The sequence below is a fragment of the Anopheles gambiae genome, chromosome 2 (assembly GCF_943734735.2).
Source record: "Anopheles gambiae chromosome 2, idAnoGambNW_F1_1, whole genome shotgun sequence".
Lineage (NCBI taxonomy): Eukaryota > Metazoa > Arthropoda > Insecta > Diptera > Culicidae > Anopheles > Anopheles gambiae.
In genome coordinates, this window is record NC_064601.1 from 55,613,572 (window position 1) to 55,625,948 (window position 12,377).

The 12,377-nt window shown below is 45.4% G+C and overlaps 1 protein-coding gene across 4 annotated transcripts in view; it reads left to right on the top strand.

Moving 5' to 3' along the window:
* The window catches only part of LOC1274675 (uncharacterized), a 35,204-nt gene that overhangs the window by 21,299 nt on the left and 1,528 nt on the right, over positions 1-12,377 (top strand). For 3 of the 4 annotated variants that reach the window (XM_061650264.1, XM_061650262.1, XM_061650265.1), the window contains exons 3-7: positions 8,439-8,530; positions 10,263-10,947; positions 11,029-11,492; positions 11,594-11,750; positions 11,964-12,365. In XM_061650264.1, coding sequence (XP_061506248.1) covers positions 8,439-8,530; positions 10,263-10,947; positions 11,029-11,492; positions 11,594-11,750; positions 11,964-12,365 — 1,800 coding nt within the window. The remainder of the gene's footprint in view (positions 1-8,438; positions 8,531-10,262; positions 10,948-11,028; positions 11,493-11,593; positions 11,751-11,963; positions 12,366-12,377) is intronic. The other variant, XM_313830.6, reaches the window with a different exon arrangement.

Here is a 12,377-nt window from a genome sequence, read left to right on the forward strand (position 1 = left end):
TTCATTCTTTAAAGGAAAGGAAAGCTAAGAGAAAGAGAAAGGATGACAGTGGTTTGGACGATCACCACGTTTAGAAAGGTGTCGTCTGTTGTGTCTGTGCTGTTCGTTTTGGGCTACATTTGTCTATTCAATATCGCTATGACTCTGAAGACGGGTTAGCTGTTCGTTTGTTGTTCATGCTCACGGTCCCTCTGTGTGAAACTGCAACCAGCTTGGTTACACTATGGGAAAGCTAACCCAGCACCAGAGAATGTACTTCCATCCCCGATACTGTTTGATGTTTTTATGTGGCAGTTTTGCAACCATCTGGACAAGCAGTTTGTTGTCCTCCACGTAAAGGAAGACAGTGCACAAACTCTCATTTTACTGCACCTCAATAACATCACCCACAAAAGGCTTGCAAAGTGACGACTGGTTGGAGTGCATTCAGGTAAAAGATCGATGTTATTTTCGTTTATGCATATCAATGTTAAACTAAAACCACTTTACCGGCAGTGGGATCACAAGTGCTGCGTGTAGAGTTTTGCTGGGATCGCAACATTGTTGATGCCGCTTACACGTTTGCCCATATTTGTTTTTCTTATTCAGCCTTTTGAGAACCTTGGAGTGCACTGAGTGCGGGTTTTTCTTCCATGTTTTTGATGCAACTTGCCCCCGCTACGCAAGTGTGATGTCGGTAAAAAGGTGTCGTAAATCAGGCAGTAGCAGTGAAAAATCTTTTCCACCAGCGTCATCAAATCGGACAGCTGATGAGCATGATCCGAAAAAGAAACAATCAATTCTATGGCGTGTCTCACACACACACTCATAATTAAAGACGAACAAAACCTCACAATTAAAGCTGCCAACCATTCACGGCGGGGAAGGAGGGACTTGTACACTACTGTCACCTGCAGACACGATGCGCATGTGGAAGGGTGCAAACGGTCATAATCGTTATCAATTTCTGCCAGCTCTCATAAGCCTCAATTACACCCCAGCCCCCAAGATGCAGACGCATGCATTTCGCTGCCTCATTTTTGCCTTTTTACCTGCAAATCTGCAAACTACGGTTAGTTTCTGGCTTTATCATCGCGTTCATTACTGCCCCGTTTTCTACACACCCCATTGCATGTATTGCATGCTGTGAACTGCGTTTTTACCGGCCCACAGTGCCTGCCAATCGCTGTTATTATCCATTTTTGGGTAAAGCTATCGGGCTGCAATTCGTGCAACGGTTGCATCGCTCGCATTTGATTCCGGAGGCGAAATGCATGCCACCTCGCCATCCTCGTCCCGGTTCGCAAAAACGGTCGTGTCCACGCCACCAGCGTCAAACCCCCATTTGGCCGACGGCCAACAGAATGTGTGCAAAAGGAGTAAATTACATTTAAATGAAGCGCACGGTTAGCTGAAGGTACTGTTATTAAAAATAATCATCTTGTTTATTTCGCTTTATGTTCGGTACGGCCGAAGAGCTGCCGTAAAACCTACGTCCTCCAACATCGCCACAACCAGAACCCAACCGGGCATGCCGGGCCCCGGGTAGAACTGCGTGAAGAGAAAACGAATGCAGACGACATACGGGGGCCGCCGCTGCTGACACTGCAGGGATCTCGCGCCCGCGTTGCGTTGGCACACGGTGGGCAATCGTTGCAGGCCGCTGCGGAGACTTTTTTTCCCCCACATCACTATTGCACTGTTGCAAACACTCACGCTGTGATGGAGCAGCATTCGCTTCTTTTACTTGTTTTTTTTTTGTTCAAGAAGCCTCTTTTATAGCTCTAGTCGAGCTCGTCCCTGCCCATCCCGCCAGTTGCGGTCGATTCATGCACCATAAATTTATCGACACTCACGCGAGAAAAAAACACAACCACCGACTACGACGACGCCAACGACGACGACGATGACTTCCATCTTCGCCGGTGTCTCTGTCGATCCCGTGCCTTCACAAACTATTAATTAACATATTACATCGGCGTGGAGCAGGAATTGGGAATGAATTAGTTAGTATCGACGAAACCGACCGCGTCCGCCACCTTGACATCCAGTTCCTCCAGTGTCCCTTGCTTGCGCGATCGCACGTATCATCTGGGCAATATTTATGGCATATTTACAGGGTTTTTCAATTGAGTTTTGACTAGCGGCATACTTTTTTTTATTCGTCGCAATAGATTCTTGACTAGAATCCTCTACTTTTGATTGCGAGCAATGGATTATTGACTAGGAGCAATTGATTTCAGCAGGCCGCTGGCTGTCAGCTTAAGCGCGGTCCGTTTATGACACCCGGGTGACAGATCGATTTGAATAATAATATGATGGTCATATTAAAATTCATCTATTTATTATCTAGTACGGTATATGTGATTGTTTTATATGTTCCACAAAATAAATGCTAATTTATTTCATATGTTTTGAGTGCAATTGGTTAATTTAAAGAGAAAAATATTCATATAAAAAGCATTCAACGGTTGTGTTGAAATATGTAGTAGTCGACCCGTAGGCATGAACTGTTCATGTGTTGACTGGATGGCACCGCGGTAATCGCGCAATGTTTTCCACACTGCACCAGAGTCCGTGAATCAGCAGCAAATTACAAAACCGCGGATTAAAATATATTTATATACTTGTTACTGAATCGTCCTCGTTGTGCCAAAAGCGGTACATAGTTCTCTACAAGATACTTGGAATGTTCGCTCACTTACGATTACATGTTTTAGGTGGAATACAGTGTTTACAAATCGATTGCAGGTTAACAACACATTTTGAGGAAACGCACTGAAGCTACGTGTTTAATACAGGTACCGGTGCATATTTATACAGCTCTCAACCAAAAGAATGCCTTATTTATGTGTTTTTTTTTAACTTGCAGCAATTATGGAAGCACTCGATGCCACTCCACGTCGTCGTAACAAAACCACATCGGACGAGGACAGAAAACGAGTGATAACGGCCTACGAAAATGGTGTTGCCGGCAAGGATATTGCTTTAATGCTAAATCTACACCGAGCAACAGTGTATAGCATTATAAAGAAATTTCAAAAGACTTGGAACGTGGAAGCTGCGAAACGTGGAGGTAACCGTGCTAAACTGTTACCAGAGGAGGCAGTACAGAGCATCCGCACATGGATTGACGAGGACTGTACCGTCACATTAAAAGCATTAGCCGAGAAGGTCCACGAAAGGTACAGCGTGCGTGTAAGCACGTCTACTATTGCACGGCAAATTAAAGGTTTTAATTATACCTTTAAAAGAATACACAATTTGCCAGAACGAAGGAATACTAGTAGCACAATTGAAGAAAGGAAATCGTATGCAACGATGTTCTATCAATTGTCCGTTGAAAATTCCAACACAGGAATTGTATTCTTGGACGAAGTTGGTTTTAACCTTAGCATGCGTACATCGCAAGGCTGATCGCAGAAGGGAACAATCCCAACTCTCGTCGTACCTCAATTACGATCCCGAAATATTTCTATAATATGCGCTATGGATAAAAATGGTATCGTACATTATCATTCACACAACAGGGCTGTTAACCGTGAATTGTTCAAACAATTCATTCTACAACTTAAAGAGAAATTGAGGACACGCGGGATTGATGAATCCTATATGATTATGGATAACGTGGCATTCCACAAATGCATCGAGGTTAAGGAAGCGATCGGCAACGAAGAGGACAAACCCCTATATTTGCCTCCCTACTCGCCTTTCCTTAACCCGATCGAAAACATGTTCAGTAAGTGGAAAAACCTTGTAAAACGTTCTAATGCACAGAACGAAGAGGAGCTTATGGCAGCGATAGCAGATAGTTCAACTTTTATCACTTCGCAGGACTGTGAAGGATACTTTCGTAACATGACTGCATATTTGGCTAGATGTTTTCGAGGTGAAGTGATAGAAGATTGAAATTATCAGATGGCTTAAATTACGCTTCATTTTTTAAAATATTTGAATTCCTTCTACGTTCCTTCTTGTTTTGTTTTGAATTATAAATACTATGTAAATGTTAGTTAGATAATTTTGGTTTTCCAAAAGAATTATTGTAGTATGTAAATAGTTTTCCATTTGTTTCATTTGAGATAGTTTTAGATTGATGAACAGCATGTGATTCTGATAAGATGCAACGAGATGTGATGAACTATTTAGTGAATTATAGATTTCATATTAGTTAAAAATCGTTATCTCCTTGAATTAAACAAGTCACCCACTACAAAATATAAAATGCATGAACTCCAAAGATGTTGGTTTTACTATTTAATTGTGTTATCCTATTTATTTATCATCTTCATTTCAGCATTTATCTCTAGTGTTTTAATTTTTAAAAGTGTTCAGGGCGCAAAAGCATCCCAGAAAATGAGCGCAGATGGCAGTTTTTACCATTACAAGATAAAAGCTCGATATACCTCGACGCTTTGACCGATGAATCTTTCCGTGTGTCACAGCCAAGAAACTCGTACCGGACAACAGCAGACGAAACCAATAAAACCTAGGAACGCAGACAAGAGATTCGCGTTGGGCCAGGTCGCGTCGGATCATAGCAGGCCGATTTTCATCGTCACGTTCAAGATAGTCACAACGTCCGATGTCGTCCGGTATTTGTAGATAGGCTGTAGATTGCCCTAAGAAAATAGAAATGCATAATGCTATATGCAACATTGTGATTTCTCTTTTATTTAGTAAGGCATAAGCAGTAGACGTGCTTACACGCACGCTGTACCTTTCGTGGACCTTCTCGGCTAATGCTTTTAATGTGACGGTACAGTCCTCGTCAATCCATGTGCGGATGCTCTGTACTGCCTCCTCTGGTAACAGTTTAGCACGGTTACCTCCACGTTTCGCAGCTTCCACGTTCCAAGTCTTTTGAAATTTCTTTATAATGCTATACACTGTTGCTCGGTGTAGATTTAGCATTAAAGCAATATCCTTGCCGGCAACACCATTTTCGTAGGCCGTTATCACTCGTTTTCTGTCCTCGTCCGATGTGGTTTTGTTACGACGACGTGGAGTGGCATCGAGTGCTTCCATAATTGCTGCAAGTTAAAAAAAAACACATAAATAAGGCATTCTTTTGGTTGAGAGCTGTATAAATATGCACCGGTACCTGTATTAAACACGTAGCTTCAGTGCGTTTCCTCAAAATGTGTTGTTAACCTGCAATCGATTTGTAAACACTGTATTCCACCTAAAACATGTAATCGTAAGTGAGCGAACATTCCAAGTATCTTGTAGAGAACTATGTACCGCTTTTGGCACAACGAGGACGATTCAGTAACAAGTATATAAATATATTTTAATCCGCGGTTTTGTAATTTGCTGCTGATTCACGGACTCTGGTGCAGTGTGGAAAACATTGCGCGATTACCGCGGTGCCATCCAGTCAACACATGAACAGTTCATGCCTACGGGTCGACTACTACATATTTCAACACAACCGTTGAATGCTTTTTATATGAATATTTTTCTCTTTAAATTAACCAATTGCACTCAAAACATATGAAATAAATTAGCATTTATTTTGTGGAACATATAAAACAATCACATATACCGTACTAGATAATAAATAGATGAATTTTAATATGACCATCATATTATTATTCAAATCGATCTGTCACCCGGGTGTCATAAACGGACCGCGCTTAAGCTGACAGCCAGCGGCCTGCTGAAATCAATTGCTCCTAGTCAATAATCCATTGCTCGCAATCAAAAGTAGAGGATTCTAGTCAAGAATCTATTGCGACGAATAAAAAAAAGTATGCCGCTAGTCAAAACTCAATTGAAAAACCCTGTATGCACTATCGCAGTGTGTCAGCACCGTGTAGTGAAGGGGGGAGGGGGGGAGGAGGGCTAGATGGTGTTCCCGGGTGGGTGAAAACAACAATAAAATCCAGCACGAGATCGCGATCACGAGCTGAGATCCTCCATCGGAAACATCTTCTTCTGGGTGATCTTACCCATTGATCTGTACGGGACCGCCAGGATCGTTGCTAAAGGGAAAACTTGGGAAAACGCTAGTGAGCCGTTCAACTGGTACCGGGAAGTGCAGTCCTAGGTTTCCGGGAGCGCATTATTGACCACAGCCCGGCTGGGGGTGTTTGACCGTAATCAGTAGGTTGGATTAAAGGTGAAGAGTGATTACTGGTCCTACACATTTATTTTCGTTCCTCGGTTTTATTTTTAATATAATGTTTTCCCTAAATTTAAATATGCTCGTGTCCTATTTAAAGCACCCCAACAACAAAAAAACAGTACATCGAATCTCGTTTTAATGCAGTGACGTCTGCAATATGAACCTGTTCGAAAGCAACTGGAAAACCACAAGCACAAAATCAATTTCTACAACACCTTTACTGTTCAGTGCCAACCGTCGGCCACCACCTGCGGATGGCTACTCGAAAGGCAAGATTGCTTTGCCTCCATTAAATAATGACCGTTATTTTCTGTTCAATTTCCGACATAATTATTTGGACCGCGCGAGCGCGCGCGCGCACTGCAGCATTGCGCGGGCGGCTGTGCGTCATTAACAAAGCGTACACACTTCTCCATTACAGCTCTCCGGTTCGCTTGTAGCCGATGTGTGCAAGTAGAATTGGAAGGGAGCAAAAACAAATAAAACCGAACAAACCAATTCATCACCCCACTCTGCAATAGCTACCCTCCTGTAGCCTCCATTTTTCTATTGAACGAAATTTGGAAATTGCAGTCGCAATTATTGCGTGCGAAGGTTTGATCTTGCGAACCCCCGCAGCTGCTTAATCCTTCGAGGTCGAATCATCTTGATGGTTTCCCGCTAGCAGTTGCCGTAGCAACCGCCGATTCATTCTAGAGCAGAGCCGATCGGTACGTAAACCGGGGAGAATGAAGGCCCGTGATGAATCACCGCTCGCTGTCGATTGATTGAGCAATGTAGCAGCGATGGAGTGCTGCAGCAGCAGCAGCACGAACTTTGAATGCCATCACCATAGCAATCGCTTCGAAAGCCATCAGTCGGCGGTTAAAGTGTACCGCGCTTCTTCTACCGAAGGCGAGAAAAATGCATCCGCCGCTGATGGCACGATCACGCAATAAGCACAGCGTCCCAAGGAATCAATTTTGCCGCATAAAAATTAGCTTGTGGCCAGATTGTGTACAGCTCCCAGACCTAGACCATTCTTCATCGTCAAGAGAAGTGTGGTGCGCCGCTCTACCCAGCATTAGCCCAGTATCGTATCTTGTTGCATGAAGATGATTTATTGTGTGCAGAACTGTTTGCTGTGCGAAGCTTGATAGCCTGATCGGTGCCGGTGGTGCCCGTCACGGAGTGTGGAAGCATGGTTCAGGTTGGAATAGAAAACAGTTGATCTGCTATATATCTAAACTAACAAGATTAAATGCTCTTGCACGCTCTTTTGTTTGTAGCTGCTAATTTAAAAAAGAAACATTTAAATAGAAATAAATGTACCCACCGTGTAGCGTAGAGCCTTCAATAACCAAATCAAATCCAGTCCAAAAAGAAATGCTCTCTCACATAATTTCGATGACTGACCCGAAGTAAACTATCAAGATTGAATTGATTTTTTTTTGTTCGGTCTGCGCCTCGTGATTTCTCCTCGCGCGCAACCATATGGGTGGATAAAAGTGTGTGCGTTGCGCCTTGAATGTTCAGCGCAACAGCTGTCGAACGTTAATGATGATCGTGGCCGATGGCGGTCCATACAGGGTGTGTGTATATGGGGGGAAGGGAGGGGGAGGGGTTGGGCGAAAGGCAAAGAGGCGTACAAAATACAATCTCCCAAAACACGGGAGATCCAGACGAACCGTACGGAAGAGTGGTGGTGGTGGTGGTGGTGGTGGTGATGGTGTTGTTAGTCTAACGCACGTTTGTAGCAGCATTAGTTCCTCTTTCACCTTTCGCTCCGAATAATGGATCGTCATAATATTCCGTTATCCGTGGAATTGATGTTGATCGACTGAACGCAGGATAAATGACGATCTTGTCCGTACGACGTCTCACATGGTTTTAGGTTTTCTGAGTTCAGCGCCTTGTTATGACGCCTGGATGACGATGGCTCTGCTTTCAGAAGCAACGTTTTCTAAAACTGATTCCACACTGAGTTTTGTTTATTTATTTATTACTATATTAAAACGCTGAAAAACGTCTTATCTTCGTATTTTTATATCACATGATTGTAACGTGTAACGTAGCGTCCTTATTATGGCCAATTGTACGATTCCGTAGTATATCCGTAGTCTAATAACCATAGTATAATCTAAACGTAATCGAACTTCGTTAGCCGTTAAGACCATTTTGAAGCAAAAGTACATCACAGCTCTTTTAACCGAGTTTTGCATGCTTCCGTTTTGAAAGAGAGTTAGTGGTGGTTCTTATTCAACATCTGATATCCACGCAATGTACCTTTTCCATCGATAGAGAACGCACAGTAATGTAGTATCCATCTTTTTCCCCCTTAATTGCACAGGTTTCCAGCACCACCACCGTGCCCAACAACCCAGATGGCCCGCGGACTTCGAATGCATTCACGAAAACAGACGAGTGCAATCTCGGCTTGAGGTTAGTAACAAACGAGATGCGCCAAGCAACATTCACTCCTTTCTATATTTCCCATTCAAACGGTGTTTGCTAGAACTTGTCCATTAGAACAGGCTTGGGTGATCGAGCTGTATGTGTGTATGTGTGTGTTTATGCCGACGACTCTTTCACACTTCACGATCCAATGCACCGGATAGGTCGTGTGGATTGGTTGTCTAGCGTTCCCCGTTTTTTCGTTTTATGTTTCGCTTATGCAACACGACAGTATTTCACAGCACCGGCATGAGACTCACCCCACTCCCACTCCCCCTGCCGCACTGTGTTGTCCTTTGTGACGCGTCCAAACGCAATTGCTGTTGCTCCATTGCACCAGAAGCCCACAGTGGCGGGATAGGTAGGGGTGATGGGGGAGGGGGGGGGGGGGGTGAGGGAGGACATGCGGAGAGCGTAGTACGGCACACTATACCCCCAATGATCGTTCGGACAGCTTGCCTGAATGCTGCTTTGTAAGCCTGTTAGAGTCGGTCGTTCCATGAGCATCGCTTCACCACGCTACTGCTGCGTGCTGCAACGCCTGTGAGGTAAAGTTCTCACGCTCGGATACGAAAGAAATCGTTAGAGGAAAAAAAATAAGTAAAACGATCGCAAGAAGACGGCAAGCGAAAGGCGGTGGTGGCGAATTGTAATTTATTTTATTGCTGGCAGCTATTTTGTTATTTTACGCTACTCAAAGCCTCAAAGGCCCACCAATCGTTGCTCGGTGTTTCGGTTCCAATTCACCAGCGCGTTTCTTCCAGCACCCTGGACTGAGTGATATGCATCCCTGCTCTCCAATTCGTCTTGCCGTACTACGCTATCCTCGCGGCCGAGGATGGCGGCCGTGGAATCATTGGCGATGCTTTCATTCAACAATAATACTGCAAAAGCCTGTCCTTTTCATCCAGCACGATTCGTCAATGAGTTGCGCTCCATACGGGATGGTCGCGCGTAGAGACCTCAAAGATCTTTCATGAAGCTGAGCCCGTTGGGGTAGTATGTTATGACAACACAGGCACTGGACTGATCATAACTTGTTGCCAATTCCAGTTCACTGCAATGGAAATTCGTTTGTATTTATGGTGCGCCCTTTAATGACAGCAACCACATGCTGTACGCAGCACAATGCTCTGCATCGATCAATTGTTGAGCGAGATATCGTCTCCTCCGCCCCAGTATACGATGATGACTAATGCGATCGGTGAACCAGAACCCGACTGCAGACACCCCTGTGGAAAAAACAACAAATCATTCAACCTTGAACCACGGTCAATACGCTTACATCGATCGCACTGAGCCTACTATAGACCTCCCACTACTGAGCCGGATGGGTGAGTGGGGATGGAAAAACTTGGGGCAACAAGTACCCGTTATCTGTTGTGGTTTGGGTTTGGCCGTTCCAGCTGCCTGCTTGGCCCGAATGAGGTCGAACAGCTGTTTCGGTGTATCGATTGCGAAGGGAAAGGTACACGCCGCGGTGTAGCTTACTGTCCGTTAGTAGACGGACGGCGCCAAAACCTGTTCCCAAAACTAACAGTAGATCCTGTGCCGATCCTTGCGTCACATTTTGTGCTATGCGCTTGGAATCGATTCGAATCGAAGCATGAGCGATTGTGAGAGCGTTTGTGTTGTTTTAGCATTTAGACTTTTTTTTATTAATGTCTTTTTTGTTTGTTTTCTAAACATCCCTCCTTTCCATTTTATTTTCTGCTAAAAGGAAGTTTACCGATGCAATGGAAGGGCGGGAAACGAGCGCACCACCATCGATACTGCTGCCGGCCACATCACCCCTGCTAGCATCCTACAATACTTCCACAAAGAAAACAACCCATACCACAAATAATGGGCCAACGACAGCGAGCCATGTCACCTCCGGCACGCCGGTGTCGCTCCGTCCCAAGGGCCACTACCGCTCATCTTCACTTGAGAACAACCCATTCCATCCGCATGGTGGTAAGCCTATGGTCGGGCTTAACATTGCGCAGGCAAGCTTCACCGGCACGCTGAAATCTCGCCGAGAGCAAAAACGGATATCCGATTTCCTCAGCAAACAGTCGACGGGCCTCGGCACCGGCTCTAGTGGCGCGAGCTCGCTCACGTTGGTCACCGCGGCGCGAGAGCCACCGTCGGAGAGTAGCTTGCGGAAAGCCCACTTCGAGAATATTCGCGAGATTTTCGAGAAAAATAATAGCAAAAATGCCAGCGCCCAGCAGCACAGCCAGAAGTCAGCGAAGCTTACGGGCCACCATCAGGTCACCAGCAGCACGGCCGCGGCAATGATGGCGGCCAATGTCGCTACCGCTAGCGAACTTGCCAGCAACGGTGGCAGTGCCTCTACGCTCGGTATACCGATCGATGATAAACCTCCAAAAATACAGGCTTGCAGCGGTATTCTAGGGAAGGTAGGTCATTTTACCATTACTTTTATGATTGTACGATCGCACTAACTCTTGCTTTCGCGCGCACACACACCCACCTCTTAGGGCAAACAAGTGATCCGTCCGATTGCCTTCAAACCAGTTCCTTACAAATGTAACACACCAAATTACGGTGCCCCAATTGGTGGCCGCCTGACGGAGCTGAGCGATCGGTACGGTTCGACCCCGTCGCTCGGTCCTACGATGAGCCTGCAGTACAAATTCGGAAGCACCACAGACCTGCACCACCTGCAGCAGCAGCAACAGGGCAGCAGTGGCAGCAATGGTGCAACACCGATCGCCTCCGTAGGACCGTGCTCGAGCAGCGGATCGATGGGAGGCACATCATTTAGCACGTTCGGTGGCAGTATGATGAGCAACAGTTACCACCAGCACTATCCCCATCAATACAGTATCTTAATGCGTAAAGGAGGATCCTCGACTATACCCTTCAAGACGTACGATAGTCTGGAGTCCATTCTGAAGCTGCCGGATAGCATGATGGCATCCTATCCAAATCCCAGCCATGGGTGCGTATTTAATCTGCCATTATTCACCACTCCACGTTCTGTATGCAATGTACAGGTACACTCTTTAACATTCCTTTTCTCACTCACACGCTTTCTTGCAGCCTGTACCATCAACAGGATGTCCTCGATATGGCACCATCACCATCGGACTCGGGTATATCCGAACTAGAGGCAGCGCTGCGCGATCGTGATTCCGAGCTAGCCTACCTGCGGCAAACCATGGAGCACAATGAACAAGTAATATTCAAAGTTCATCAGGTTGGTAGTGTGCTGCGTTTTTGGATGCCTTTTTGGTAGTGAGAAATTGTGCGGTTAATGGGCAAACACAAAACTGTATCGGCGTGCGTCTTAATATCAAACGGGCTTGCTCGGGGCCATACTTGCTAACACCATTAACAATCGCGTACTTTACGTTGGAAGTGTGCTTAATGTTTACCTCACCTTAATATGCTTTCGCCTTGTCGTTCACAGGACAAGGAGAAACACTGGGAGCAGGAGCTGAACCGACTGAAAGCGATACACGAAAGCCGTTTGCGAGCCGGTGCTCAGAAGGTTCACAAACTCGAGCAACTGCTCATGATGCAAACGTTTCAGCTGCGGCAGGATAAGAAGCGTTTACAAGAGGATAACGCACGACTGCAAACAGGCATAGCGCAAGCAAAGGATCAAACTGAACTGCACAAATCGGAACTGGAGCAGGCCCAACTTACTACAAAAGAGCTCAAGGACCAAAACGGAGATTTGTTGGACGAAATTCAGATGCTGCGACGAATAATCAGCGATCTGAAGGAGCGCTTGGAGGAAAGTGAATGGAACCTCTGTCAGAAAAATGGTGAAATAGCTCTGATGAAAACTCAGCTCAAAGATGCACAGGTGAGTAACAGA